Here is a 15,372-nt window from a genome sequence, read left to right as displayed (position 1 = left end):
CCAGCTGCCCAGTTAAAGCAAGCAAGCACCTATATTGGGCAGCAGCGATATAGGAAGGTGCTGGAGGCAGACAATCACTTCAGTGACAACGACAAAGGCATCATTTCATTCTGCACGGGTGTAGGTAATGGTAAACCACTCCTGTATTTTACCAAGAAAACCACATGGATAGACAAAATGGAATGATTGTTGATGTAGTGCTGGATGATGGGCCTCTTAGGTCAGATGGTACTCAACATGCTACTGAGAAAGAGCAGAGGATATCTCAGAATACTGATGGTGTTTATGACACAGTTAGATTAAAGCCTTTTGGACGACAAGCAGCTGATGTTGCCATGTGGGAAAAGAAAATCCGAAGCTGCAAAGAGAGAATTACAATGGGAACTTGGAACGTAAGACACATGAATATGGGCAAGCTCGACACAGTGAAAGATGAAATGAATCAACTACAGATTGACATCTTGGGCATCAGTGAATTAAAATGGACTGGAATAGAACACTTTCAGTCAGAAAAACATACCATTTACCACTCAGGACATGAAAACCAAAGAAGAAATGGTGTTGCTTTCATAGGAAGGAAGGATATAGCAATGACAGTACCTGGGTACAATGCGGTCAGTGATTGACTAATATCAATTAGATTTTGCAGACACCCTTTAAAATAATAGTTTTTCCAAGTCTATGCCCCAATGACTAATGCAGAAGAAGAGGAAGATGATGAGTTTTATGTTCATGTTCAGACTAAAATTGACAGATTATGCAAGCAAGATGTGCTCCTGGTGGTTGGAGACTGGAATGGCAAAATTGGAAATGGTAAGGAGAAAAATACAGTCAGATGGTATGGCCTAGGAAACAGAAATGAAGCAGCAGAACAACTTATAAGTTTCTGCCAAGCCATTGAGCTCTTCATTGGTAACACATTCTTCAAACAACCAAAGCAGCGCCTATACACATGGACATCGCCAGATGGGGCACACAGGTATCAAATTGATTACATTACTGGTACAAGGAGGTGGAAGAGCTCAGTTAAAAGAGCAAAGACGTGGCCGGGGGCCAATTGTGAAACAGATCACAAGCTGCTCACGTGCAAGTTCCAAGTAAAGCTTAAGTGGAAAAACAAAGCAATTCATTTTCTACGATATGATCTTGAGAATGTGCCCACCATTTTCAAGGAGAACATCAGGAACTACTTTGAAGTTCTGAACCTCACTGATAGGGAACCAGAGAACCTGTGGAATGAAATCAAAGAAGTTGTTAAGGACAAATGTGAAGAGATACTGCCAAAGACCAAGACATAGAAGAAAGCAAAATGGATGTCAAAACAGATGGTGGAATTGCCAAGAAGAGTAGAGAAGCCAAAGTCAAGAATGATAAAGACCTCAGTAAGGAACATTATAGGGAATTTCAGTAAGCTGTTAGAAGAGACAAGGAGCAGTATTACAATGAAATCTGTGAAGACCTTGAGGATGGAAATAGACATGGAAAAACAAGGAAAGTTTTCCAAAAGATCTCTGAACTCAGAAGGAGGTTCCAACCTTGAATTGGTATGTCAAGGGATGCCAAAGGACATATAGTAACTGATTCAGAGAAGATCAAACAGAGATGGAAAGAGTATACTGAAAATATGTACAGCAGGAATGTCAACATACAAGACACTCTAGAAAATAATTCCTACTTTCAAGAACTTCTAATATGGGAAGGTGAAGTTAGATCACCACTCTGGTCATTAAGTTAGAAAGCTATAGGAATTGATGGAATAGCTACAGAAATATGGCAGGCAACAGAAAAAGAATCAGTCAAGGCTCTATCCAAACTATGCCAGCAAATTTGGAGAACAACACAATAGCCAACAGATTGGAAGAGGTCAGTCTACATACCCATACAAAAGAAAGGAGACTTAACAGACTGCGCAAACCATTGCACAATATCCTTAATTTCACATGCTAGCAAAATAACGCTCAGGATCATCCAGCGCAGATTAAAGCCCTACATGGAAAGGGAAATATCAGATATTCAAGCTGGTTTCAGAAAAGGCCGAGGAACAAGAGGCATTATTGCTGATGTATGCTGGATAATTGAGAAAGCCAAAAGAATACAAAAAGGAGTCAATATGAGCTTTATTGACTACAGAAAAAACTACAGCCTTTGATAGCATCGACCAAGTCAAGTTGTGGAATATCCTTAGGAAAAAGGGCATCCCATGAACATCTCATTGTTCTCATAAGAAACCTATACACAGGACAGGAAGCCACAGTCCAGACAGAACATGGTGAAACAGACTAGTTCCAGATCGGCAAAGAAGTAAGACAAGGCTGTGTACTTTCTCCTTATTTATTCAATTTATATGCTGAACATATACTAAGAGAAGCTGGGATGGAGGAAGACGAGTATGGTTTTAAAGTTGGAAAAAGAAACATCAATAACCTGCACTACTCTGATGACACCACTCTGATAGTGGAGAATGCGGATAATCTGCAAGCTCTAGTAATGAAAGTCAAGGAGCACAGTGAAAAAATGGGACTATGAGTAAATGTCAAGAAGACTAAACTAATGGCAATGGGTACAGCAACCAGCCTCAGAAGTGACAATGAAAACACTGAAGTGGTGGATGGCTTCTGCCTTTTAGGAGCGACCGCCAACTGTAAAGGATCCAGCAGTCAAGAAATATGCCGCAGACTAGCACTTGGTAGGGTTTCAATAAAGGCCTTTGAAAGGGCATTTAGATGCCATAACGTGTCTACACTTACAAAGATTAGAATTGTTCAGACAATGGTTTTTCCTGTGACACTCTATGGATGTGGTAGCTGGAATTCGTAGAAGGAGGACAGAAAAAGTATTGACACTTTTGAACTTTAGAGCTGGAGAAGACTTTTTTGAGGATACCACGGACAGCCAGGAAACCAAACAGATGGATCATAGAACAAATCTATCCAGAATTTTTACTTGAGGCACAAATGACCAAGCTCAAACTATCATACTTGGGACACGTTATGCGAAGACCCAGCCCCCTTGAGAAGTCCTTAATGCTGGGAAAAAGTTGAAGGAAAGAGAAGAATAGGATGACCAGCAGCAAGGTGGATGGATTCGATTATGATTTTATAGGTCATTACCTATAAAGCCCTAAACAGTTTAGGCCCTGGATATGTAAGAGAATGTCTTCTTCGCCATGAGCCCCACTGCCTGCTAAGATAATCTGGAGAGGTTCGCCTGCGGCTGCCGCCAACTCATCTGGCTGCTACTTGGGAACGGGCCTTCTACGTTGAAACCCCTGGACTTTGGAATGTGCTACCTGTTGAGAAAGAGCCTCCCCATCTCTGGCAGCTCTTAAAAAGGCACTGAAGACACATTTATTCACCCAGACTTCTAATTAGATTTATAGTTTTAAATAATTTTAATACTGGGTTTCAAATATTTTTAATCTTTTAAATGATGTTAATTGTTAATTGATTTAATGTTTTAAAGGATTTTAATTGTAAACCGCCCAGAGACACAAGTTTTGAGCGGTATAGACATATTTTAAATAAATAAATAATATGAAAGCAATGAATACACCACTGAGAGACCTTAAAGGCCAAGTTGAAGATAGATCGTCCTGGAGAGAATCTATCTACGTGGTCGCTAAGAGTAGACACCGACTTGACGGCACTTAATAAATCAATTACCAGGCAAGATAGCAATACATCAAAACAAAATGCAATGTGCACTGTCTTAACAGAAAAAACTAAATGTAGAATTCTGACATTAAACTACAACTGATAATTGATTTTTAAAATGGTTGATCAAAGCAAGTGCAATCTCTCTTCATAATATTCAGCAGTATGGTCCACTAGGTACTTTTTCTGAACTTTAATAAGACACATGTTCCACAGCTTTGCTAAGAGCAGACTGTTGATTGTGTGATGTCACATATGGAAAACCAGATTATAAAAACAGAACAAAACATGGCCTTCTCACCAAATGACACTGTGCGGCTTTTTTGTATGTTTCTGCCCCACCTCTCACAAAACACAAATTTCTTTCCCACAGAAATATATGAGTGTTATGGTTTAAATTAGATCTGGGGGACATTAAGCAAAAAAGGTAATAAAGCTTCAAAATTACTGAATGCTTTCCTATAGGGAGACGAAAATTATTAATTTCTATGTAGATCAGAAAAGTAAAAAACATATAAAGAGACTATTTAACGTGGAATGGACCAAAGGATCCCAGAATTGAAATGTAGCCAACTTTAATGACCAATACTAATCAGATTTGACCATTACTGTGTCTCACAATGGGTTTTTAATCCTGCCTGGACAAAATGTACAGTTGAATAGGAAGAAAGAAGGCTGCTTTTCTTTCAGGATTTGCCTCCAGCTGTTCAGAAGAAGAAGGCACAGTTTAAACACAAACACATTTGTCTTTCCTTTCCCAGTCCAAATCATGCATAGAAGCCCTTGCTCTAGAGAGTTAAGAGTATATTCTTGAACATCTGCGCACAGAGTTAGTAACTAACGAATCTTCTCATCAACACTCTTGCTAGACATCGTGTAACAAAAATGGCCCCTGTAATTTATTCATTTAAGGTTGCTTTTCCAGTGGTGGCTAAAACTACTTGTGTTGTCTTCTATAAGATAAAAATGGCATTAATCTTCTCAGAAAGAAAGATGGTGATGCACAGAGCGAATGTTTGTATAATCAGCTTTCCTTTGGTATTCTCTAGTTACTCCTTCCAAAGCAAGGAGGAAGCGCTGGTCTGCTCATTTCCTCTCTTATAAAACCCCCAGTGTTTTGCCGGTCCAAGACTCATTCAGCTTAGAAACTCATGCCAAGGATCTGGCTAGAAGACTGTCTCTCTGCTGGTAACAAGGTTTCGTCTGAGCAAGTTGGTAGAGGAGGGAAAGTTAAGAACACATGAGAAGCTAGAAGGCAGTCAGGTCAATCTATCCCACTGGCACAAGATCTTCCTATGACAGCACTTTACAGCAAGGAGTGGTGACGTGCAATCCTCCATGATAGTAGGGTATTTGCATGCACATTACAGGCAGCAGTACTCCACTGGCACTAGAGAGTGTACACATCCTTTCTTCAGTTAACTCCCTGGATCCTCAATATGTGTAGTGAATAATATGTTACAGATGCCCTCCAGTCACAGGAAAATCAGTGCTGGTGTAATACTGCTCCCAAACTCTGGATGTCAGTCCAACACCAATGCAGGGAGTCCTGCTGGGCAACACACCAGCTTAACAAGGGTTCCCTGCTCTTGCAGTGCCAGCACCAGCTTCATAGGGTCCATGGCCAAGTGTCTTTGTGACAGGTAGGAGAGGGCAACCATGTTGGAGGTTGCCATGTTTGTTTACTTATTTTGCAATATACCCCCCCTGCTATAGTGTCACTGGACATAGCAATAGGGCAGGCGGCCTTGTATTATGGGTGGGGATGGCCAGTGGTTCCCAGTGCAGCTGCTGAAGAATATTCCAGGTGGCTGCCTCCCCAAACTGTTATGGGTGCTTACCTTAGTGGCAGCAGAGACTTGGGGTACTTTTTGGCAGCTGCACTGGTGGTCGTTGTAATTTTTTCCTTTAAGGCCATGCCTCACCCCCTCACTGCATCCAATGTTGTAACTGTACCCCGCGCAAAAGGATGAGAATATTGCCCAAATAAAGAAAGATGGTGGCCATCAGTGTGCTGCTAATACCACCACAATACCACCATGGTAAGCTAATACCAAGCCACTTAATGGCTCTGTGGGGAAATGCTTGACTAACAAGCAGAGGGTTGCCGGTTCGAATTCCTGCTGGTATGTTTCCCAGACTATGGGAAAGACCTATATTGGGCAGCAGCGATATAGGAAGGTGCTGAAAGGCATCATCTCATACTGCACAGGAGATGGCAATGGTAAACCCCTCCTGTATTCTACCAAAGAAAACCCACAGGGCTCAGTGGGCGCCAGGAGCAGAAACAGACTTGGTGGCACCCTTTACTTTACCTTAAGCTAATACCAAGTAGGCTTAATACAGTAACCAGGCTAATACCACCACGGTAAGTGCTCACAAGAGTTTGGAGGAGATTTACCTTGGTAGCAGCAGCTTGGAATGTTTTGCTGTGGGCACACTGGCAGCTGCTTTAAAAAAATAATAATAATAATGAGGGCCTCAGTTTGGGCCCCTTGATGGCCCTGACCTCAACTTGAGGGAGGGTGGGTGGGTTCACCCCGCTAGGAGAAGGTCCAAGGATGTTAGAGGGTAGTTTGCCAGGGTCTTCTTCAGAAACCAGCCCGGCTTGCTTCCCAGGGACAAAAACAAAGTAGCATCGGTCTGAGGGAGGTTATTTATCCACTGAGGTCACCATGAATGTCTGAAGAGCAGCAGGCAAAAAGATGGTATCTGAGGTCTTGGGAGTGGATATTTTTCATCATCATCTCCCAAATCCTTTTACCAGTCATCATTCATTTACAAAAAACCTTTTTGTAATGGTGACTTATGTCTTGTATGTCCACTTTGTATGTCCATTGTCACGCAGGAAGGCAGGATAGAAATATATTAGATCAACAACCAAGAGTGGCTTGTAATATTGGAAATAATGGGGGCTGCATAATTTTATTGCTGAATGTGGCATTTTCATAAGTACTGATCACATGCGACAATTCCAGTCTGCCTGAGACATAGAAAACTAATCAGCAAGCATTTGGTGGTAGACTGGGATGCTTTAAAACAGCATGTTTCTCTGTTTGCCAAGTCCAAAGTGTTGTTTTAACAGCTCTGGGTCACAGCAACATCATTCATGAACATTTCTTCCCTGCACTGGATAGCAGTCCACTTGTTCACTCTTTCCCCTTGCTTACTATTGCAAGCAGATTCCAGGTTTGACCCATAGTGTGCAAGCAGGCAAGCAGGCAGTCAAGTGGACTACAGTAGCACTATTCCCAAATGCTGCTTATCTGACCTGGAATTGTTAAAGCAACAATAACAGTTTGTGGGGCAGAAGCTGACAGCACTAGTTCTTCATAGATTCTTTATCCACCACTTTGCAACAAATGGAGAATCCAGACTCAGCCAGAACAGTCCACAAGAAATATGAATCTGTTACCAATTAGAAACATTTACCAAAATGTCGTACTAAGAGTACGTGTATTTTTCGCTCTGTATAAATGCTTCAAAAACATTTACATGTTTCAAGATAACTGGCCTGTTATTACCTCTTCCAAGCAGCACAGCTCTAGTCGACTAATCTACCAACAACAGATACAGAAGATTTAATGGAAAGTTGCATAAGAAAACGCTTCCTATTTTAAAAGTTATTAACCCGAAATAAAAGAAAATTGATGTGAATTGTAAATATTTCAGTAACTATCAAATGAAGAAGCCAGACTTTTTTAAAAAATTCTGATAATTTGACTAAGCATTCTTCAAAACAGGAAGAATGGTTCTCCTTGGAGCTTAGGACAATGAAACAAATCAGATGACGGCCAGAGTGAAGCTAGAGAAAAACCTGTAACGAATCTGACCAAACACTGGCTAGAGCCTGTTTTAGGCACTACTCCGTGGCAGTGAAGAAATGTTTTTTCTCTGCCTCCATTGCGTCTGCCTAGTGTAAGCCAGTGGAGCTGTTTTGTGTGGCAAAGTCACTGCCTCACACATGTACCCGTGTGATGGGGGAAGAACCATCAGCAGATTACTGTGACAAGTTTGCTTGTCACTTCAGAGATAAATTTGCTCGCATCTGTGCCGATTTGGACTCTAGGGTTTTGGTAGTTCCAGGAGACATGCCCTGGCAACCATCTGGTCCAATTGTGATGGATTATTTTCAGTAATGCAGCCTGAGGAAGTGAAAGGTTCCTAGGCAGTGTGCGGGCAACATCATGTGCTCTGTATCCTTGCCCTTCATGACTAATAAAATCTGCCAGGGAAGGAACAGGTAGGGGCCAATTATTAATGCTTCACTAAGGGAGGGCAAGATTCCATTGAGCCACAAGCAGGCAGTAGCAAGACCACAATTTTTAAAAAGCCCTCCCTTGATTCCACCAACTTTGATAACTATCAGCCTGTTTCAAATCTTCCCTTTTTAAGCAAGGTGATAGAATGTGTGGCGTCTGTGCAGCTGCAAAGGATCTTGGATGATACGGGTTATCTAGACCTTTTTCAATCTGGCTTTCGCCCTGGGTTGGGGACTGAAACTGCGTGAATGAAACCTGGTGGATGACCTACACTGGGAACTAGACGGGGTATTTGATACTCAGTGGCATTCAATGCGATTGACCATGGTATCCTAATAGACTGCCTCTGAGGTAGAAGGATCGGGTGTGGTGCTTTGGAGTGGTTCCAGTCCTTTCTTTGGGGGAGGTTCCAGAAGGAGGCACTGGGGGGACTTCTGCTTGACACCTTGGCCTACATCTACATGAAACTGCTGGGAGAGGTCATCAGGAAGTTTGGACTAAAATATCATCAGTATGCAGATGACACTCAGCTCTACTTCTCTCTGGCATCAGATCCTACGCAAGCAGTGGATGTATTGAACTGAGGCCAGATGTGGGCTAGCAAACTGAGCTTGAATCCAGACAAGACAGAGGTGCTGCTGGTCAGTAGAAAAGTCAGTTGGGATAGGGTGATTCAACTAGCTCTGGATGAGGTTGTAATCCCCTTGAAAGAACAAGTGTGCAGCTTGGGGATGTTGCTGGACTTGGCTCTGATTTTGGATGCTCAGGTATAGGCAGTGGTCAGGGGTGTATTTGCACAGCTTCAGCTAGTGTGCCAGCTGTGTCCATTTATTGTGAAAGCAGATCTGGCCACAGTTATCCAAGCCTTAGTCACATCACAGCTGTATTACTACAATGTGCATTATGTGGGGCTGCCCTTGAAGAATATTCAGAAACTTCAGTTGGTGCAGAATGTAGCTGCCAGGGTTCTTTCTGGAACTGCTCGCTCGGAGCATATTACACCTATTTTGAAAGAGCTGCACTGGCTGCCAATTTGTTTCCAGATCCAATTTAAGGTGCTGATTATTACCTTTAAAGCCTTTAACAGTTTGAGTCCTGGAAACCTGCTCCCAAGGGTTTCTGCCCACCCAACAAGGTCATCAGAGGGAGCCTTTGTTCCATGTGCCAATGTTGAGAATGGCTAAATTGCCATGCGCACAGTGCAGGGACTTATCTGCTGTTGCCCCCAAGCTCTGGAACACTCTCCCAGTGAATGTCCACTCCTTGACATTTATGGATGCTTTTAAAAAACAACTAAAGATCTTTTTATTTGTTCAGCTTTTACCCTGCCAGGTTTTTCAGCTCTCCTGCTACTGTTTGTGTGTTATGGTTTTTACTGTTTAACTGATTTTAAAGTTTTAAAAGTGATTTTATAGAGAGTTGTTGTATTTTAAATTTGGTAAATTGCCTTGAGATCCGTATGAAAGGCAGTATAAAAGTAGTACAATGAACAAACAAACAAACCTGTTCATTTAGAGATGCATCACTGAGGATACTGTTGTTCCAACCCAGCAAGGAGTCTTGTACATGCATAGCCAATGAAGATGTGCTTCAGATCATTATGCCCCACTGAATGGGTTGGAGGAGTCTTTCTGGGAATGAAGATGCACACCCACCCACCTGGAGCCATATATTATGAACATATGAACCTGTATTATACTGAATCAGACCATAGGTCAGTATTATCTTCAGCAGGGCTGCTCAGCTTCAGCCCTCCAGCTGTTTTTGGACTACAGCTCCCACAATCCCTAGCCACAGTGACCAACAGTCAGGGATTACAGTAGTTTTAGGCCAACATCTGCAGGAGGGTCAGCACTGATCTATAGTATTATCTATGACTAGCTGACCTGGACTAGAGCTGGAGCACAATTTGTGTTATTTAGAGACATAGCTACATTCCAGATATGAAGTGAAATAATACACATTAGTTGACCTAGCTCAGTGGATTTCAATATTTTCCAAGTGGGGGCTACTTTGGTAAAAACCTTTCAACTTGATAACCATTTCTCATTGTGTTGAACTCTGCACAGTACTACACTTTTCTCAGTGCTGGGAAGGCTCTCTAAAAGTTGGAGCACTCTCTTAAGAGCTTGAGGAGGAAAGCACTGGGAAGGGTTACACTCTCCAGCACTCTGTGCACACCTTCCAAGATGATGCAGAAGCTCAAGAGTGCTCTGTTTTCCTTAAAGGATCCTCCAGCGCTGAGCAAAGCATGGCACTGCATGGTGAGAATGGTCATCTCTGCATGGTGCCAGAGAGGCTGCAGAATATTCATCTTTGGCCGAAGCTTCACACAGACCCAATGAACGATAAACCAAGGAGCCACACTTCGTGTTGGTTGGAGCCAGTGTTCCCTCTAAGGCATGCACACGTCTGCTTGCACACAAGTTTTTAAAAGCCTGCTCAGTTAATTTTATATCCCACTCAGGTTGAACCAGGAGGTCCTCACTCTGAATGCATGTGCACGCACACTGCCTTGATACTGCCACCCAGAACAAATCTCATTCCACACACAGATGAAGAAGATTAGAGGGAAAACTGGTTGGGGCTGCCACTGGCCCTTGGGCTTTACAGTGAATGAAGAACAATGACCTAGCTAATGTAAACATGTATGCAAACATTTTATCCAATAAGTAAATTGGTACTCCCATCAGAGACTGTCTCCATACATTTTCGTGGTCCCCTCCCAGCTTTACATTTGAATCAAATTTGTTTGAGAGCAAAGAGATATTTTAAAAACAAGCTATAAATATCATTGCCATGAACATTCACAAGTCATCAAAATACAATCTGTTTGTCAACAACACTGAAAGAAGTTAAGAGCCCAGAAAGTTCTAATGCGGGCATTCTCAACCCCCTGGGCAAGGTCTTGGGCAAGGCTCTCCAAGAACTTTATTCTCAATACATGGCATATACAAAAACCATTTCAGAGAGAATGAATCTGGTTTGCTAGCGCTTTAGACAACTTTATTTAATAGTTTATGAAGATATGCATTTAAAAATTGCTTTAAAACACTGACCCCCAAATGATGCTAAACATGTATAAACTGAAAACATGACACTATCAAAACTTCAATATCAGAGCAAACAGAAAGAACAACAGAGACATATTTCTTTCACATCTTCCCCTTGCCCTGTTCGGTTCCCCCATCCAACCTCAATTTTGATTGTACTCTTTATAGTTTTCTTCTATCTATATTTAGTCAATATTCTTCCAGAATGCTCAACCCATGATTTAATTCAATAAACATTTAAAGTCTCAGTGTTTTAAAGAATTAATGCATCTTAAAAGAACAAATGGCCTACAACATTCCCTAACAATTAATCAGTTTCAAACCTCTGTGGAAGCAATTGAGCAGATATCTTGGGCTGCCAATAAAGATAATAATTCTAGGTTCTTCATAGTTTGCTACCAGTATTTCAACCACAGACAAAAAGATATATATTGTTGATCTGGTGTAGTTATTCAGCACATTTTATCTACTACTGCTTTAAGTCAACAATGGGCACCTAAATCAGTTTTCTTTCAAGTTGCCAATTTCTCCTCTACAATTGTAAAGAGCCAAACACTACCCAAAGATTATTGTCAGTTGTCTTTGATTAATGGAGAACAGCTGTAGAATGATAAACACGATAAAAGTACTAGTTTTTAAAGAACTCAGCATGAACAAACGGTATGTACACATACAAACATGTGCTCACGCACAAATATGCATACACTCAGCAAGAGAGATGCTTTTATATGAAAGCAGGTTTCTGTGTACACCTGAATCAGTGCATGCACACCTGAATGCCAACATCCATCTGCATCACAACAATACTCATCCATGCCCCTCTTGAAGTGGGTGGATCTCTGTGTGTCTTTTTATATGCATAGGGATGCTCATCCTCTTTAAAGAGCCACTACTTGCACACAACTAGTGTTGGACTGAGGCCAATAGACTCAAAATGGACTCATATTCTTAAAAAAAGAAAAGAAAAAAAGTCAAGTAAACATAATAGTAGGAGTAGAAGGAGTCTAATTTTCATCCTAAAAGTGCAAGAAAGTGTGGGAACTAAAAAGCAGTTTGAGGATGTCAGTGGATTTGACACTGTACATACACAAACTGAGCTGGTTTCCCTTTTGGTGTTGGCCAAACAAGACCATTTAGATATCATTTAAATTAAAAGCAGATGCACACTACAAGCATCAGTATGTGCATATTAACACAGGGATATGAACTGACAAATAGCAGTCATGTGCTGATAAGGTTTATTGGCTAATATAAAGTATAAAACTAAGCAACTTGGTCTTCTTTTTAAGAAATGTAAAACAGCACTTCAGAAAATATTTCCAACAGAATGTTATAAAACTCTCTGCCTTGTTTAAACCCCTGCTTTACTCATGAATTGAATTAATTTTAACTGTAAACTAAAAGGGCTTATTGTAAACAAACTATATCATGTTTAATCAAAGATTCATGTGCATTCCAATTATTTTGAGACCTAACATATTTCCTTTAAAGTTTATAAGATCCAAACAGTTTATGCGTTAGAGCAGGGTTTCTTAACCTTAGGTACCCAGATGATGTTGGACCACAACTCCCATCATCCCCAGCCATGGCCTTTGTGGCTGGGGATGATGGGAGTTATAGTCTAACAACATCTGGGATCCCAACTCTGATTTAGAGGGGGAAAGTTAATTTTCATGCTGGAAAGAAAACAAGGATAATTATGATCACAGCCAACAGCCATACAATTCAAACATTTTTATTAAACATTATGCAAACCATCTGGAGATATTTTTAATAGGCAGTATACAAATATACAAGAAAAAAATTTATCTCAGCAAGGTTTCCATATTATCTGTTCTTCATTTACTGACCTATGATTATCACCAAACTTCATAATGCAATAAGTATCATTAAACTCAACACAAACATGCATACACATGCATATGTGCATGCATGTGTGCGCACACAAGCACACACACTCTTGCTTTGTTTAAAGTAGCTGCTGTTAAAAAAAGAGATCAGTGCTTTACATAGCATTTTAAAAATACATCCTGCAGAAATTCCTATGAGGATATCCATAATACTTTAGTCACACAACATCCACTGTGAATGAACTATTAAAAAAAAATAATTAGCTGGGCAGGTGAATATTACCTATTTTGCAATCACTCATCTCTCATCAAGTTTTGTCTAATCTACCATTCCTATGCTAATGCTGGCTAATTAGTAGTGCCTCATTTCTTCACTCCCATCTCCCTCAAAAAAAGAATGGATCCTTACACAAGAGATGCTATTTATAAATTAATTCAATTCAGAAACCACACCTTGACATTTTGAACAATAGATGCTATATACTCCCATTGTTTTTTATTGTCATATACACTAAACAGTGTCAGACAGAACATTAGACTTTTTGCTGACTGTGCAAATACTAAGTATGTTAAAGTTGTGCCATTGAGTAGATGTGTCAAAAAGTACATATGCCACATCTAATTCTTACAGTTATATCCAACAAAGCCCTGGAATTTTTTGTAAAGCAGTCTACATCTGGAACATATTAGTAAAATCTTTACCATATTCCTTCAACTGTAAAGGCTAAGCTTCAATGCACAGTTATTTTAATACCTCAAGAGCTGTAATGATACTTAAACAAGGTTTTAAACTTTGAAAGGAAAAGAAACAAAACGTAATTTCCACAAAGAACAAACTGCAGCCTTTCTTGCAAGGACACCCAGCAGGTCTGTGACTTTCTGAGTCGATCAACTGACTCTGTTTAATGAAGCTAGGTTTAAGTCAAACAAGCCTAAATGAATACACAAGCCTGGACAAATGACTTATAGCCAAGTATGCATTCTTAGTTCTGTTCAGAGAAAATAATTCCTAAAAACTAACATTCTATCAGGGGTTTTAATAAGGTGAAGTGATTTACTTATGTCTTTCCTCTTCAGTCCCATACTCATTCCCTCCAAATTTTAGCTCCAGTCAAACTCTAGGGTGTAGAGTGCGTGAGTCTCTGTAGGAGGGGGGTGCAGAGAATGTGTGGAAATTACATCAGAGAGGACTCTTATAGGTTCAAATATCAACAAACCAAGTATTAACGAATAATACAGTGTAGGATGAACAGGTCTTACAACTGCTTTGTGTCAGATCATAGCTTTAAGTAAGATACAAAATTCCACTGTGGGAAAGTTGCCTGTAGGAAGCAGGGTTATAACCTTGCTCAGTCTTCTGTAACATTTAGGGGACAAGCGTTGCCTTCTTGGTAACTGTACCAGCGCAGCTCGATGCTCTCTCTCTCTCTACCCCATTTGCTGGGTATTTCAAATCCACCCCCACGCCCCCGCTCTTTGCAGCTTGGGTGCTTCAAACTGCAGTCCTGCCACCAGCTCCTCAGCATCCTTAAAGACTCAGGGCTCAGGATGACTTCATCCGAGCCTGGGCTTCTTCCCAGGGCGAAAGTCCTCCTAACTTCTTTCCAGTGCTTTGAAGCTGAGCCCCTTCCCCCCTTGTGAGAGAACAGAACGCCTTTGAACATGTGCAGAATGCTTCTCTCATCACAGTCAAGCTCTCAGAGAGAGAGAAGAGAGAGAGAGAGAGAGAAGACTTTCCAAGAAGATGCTGGAGCGTCGTTATCTCTCTGCTGCAGGAACTAATCGTGACACTCAAAATGCCAACTTTGCGTCCTGCTCCTCGTCTTTGCCCCGAGACTACGAGAGAGGACAGAAAAGGGCCGGGGGTGGGGAGGGGTGGATTACACCTCATCACAGTGAGGGTCGGCACCGCTGAGAAATAGCTGCCGCAGCAGCCCGCTTACCCATTGCCTCCTCTTGCAGGCGCCTTGGCTAGCGGCGTCCGAAGCTTGGCTTTCCCGGGTCTTTGAACCAGGAGACCGCAAACTCCCGGCGTTATCTGTGCACAGCCGCCTCAGTCCGCTCCAAGCCCTGCCTGGCTGCGTCCCTCCCTGCCCCGGTCCGCTTCTCTCGGCTGCTACAGCAAAGGGGGCGGCGCTTGCTCTGAGCAGCCACAGAGAGCAGAGGCGAGAGAAAAAGCTCAGCCGCCGGCTTGTCTCCCTGCGCGCCTCAAGCGCCCTTTGCGAGGGGAGACGGTAGGACGGACCCTAAGGGCACGCTGAGGCTGTTCCACTGCCCACTCCCCAGCTCCCTGCGCTCGGCCAGTCTGCCCTGCGGTGAACTGTTCCAGTGGAAATAGGAACCTTTCTTCCCACATAGCCTTAAGGCGTTGATGTGTGCCTTTGAGGGCAACAACATGGCAGGAGAGCCCAGCGGGATCACACAGGGTTGCGCGCAGGGTTGCCAACTCTTTCGGAGCGTCCTGAAGTCTCCGGGAACTGACATCGACCTCCAGGACAGCAAAACGGATGGCAACTTTTCACACACACACGAACACACACACACACACACACAC

General features: G+C 42.0%; 1 protein-coding gene across 1 annotated transcript in view; it reads right to left on the bottom strand.

Moving 5' to 3' along the window:
- The window catches only part of GPM6B (glycoprotein M6B), a 165,804-nt gene extending 150,856 nt beyond the window's left edge, over positions 1-14,948 (bottom strand). Inside the window, exon 1 of the mRNA XM_053304982.1 lies at positions 14,762-14,948. Coding sequence (XP_053160957.1) covers positions 14,762-14,765 — 4 coding nt within the window. The 5' untranslated portion in view covers positions 14,766-14,948. The remainder of the gene's footprint in view (positions 1-14,761) is intronic.
- Positions 14,949-15,372: the final 424 nt, after the last annotated feature.

Source organism: Hemicordylus capensis, chromosome 3 (assembly GCF_027244095.1).
Source record: "Hemicordylus capensis ecotype Gifberg chromosome 3, rHemCap1.1.pri, whole genome shotgun sequence".
Classification (NCBI taxonomy): Eukaryota; Metazoa; Chordata; class Lepidosauria; order Squamata; family Cordylidae; genus Hemicordylus; species Hemicordylus capensis.
Note: the sequence above shows the minus strand (reverse complement) of the source record. Positions and strands in the feature narration are given on the sequence as shown.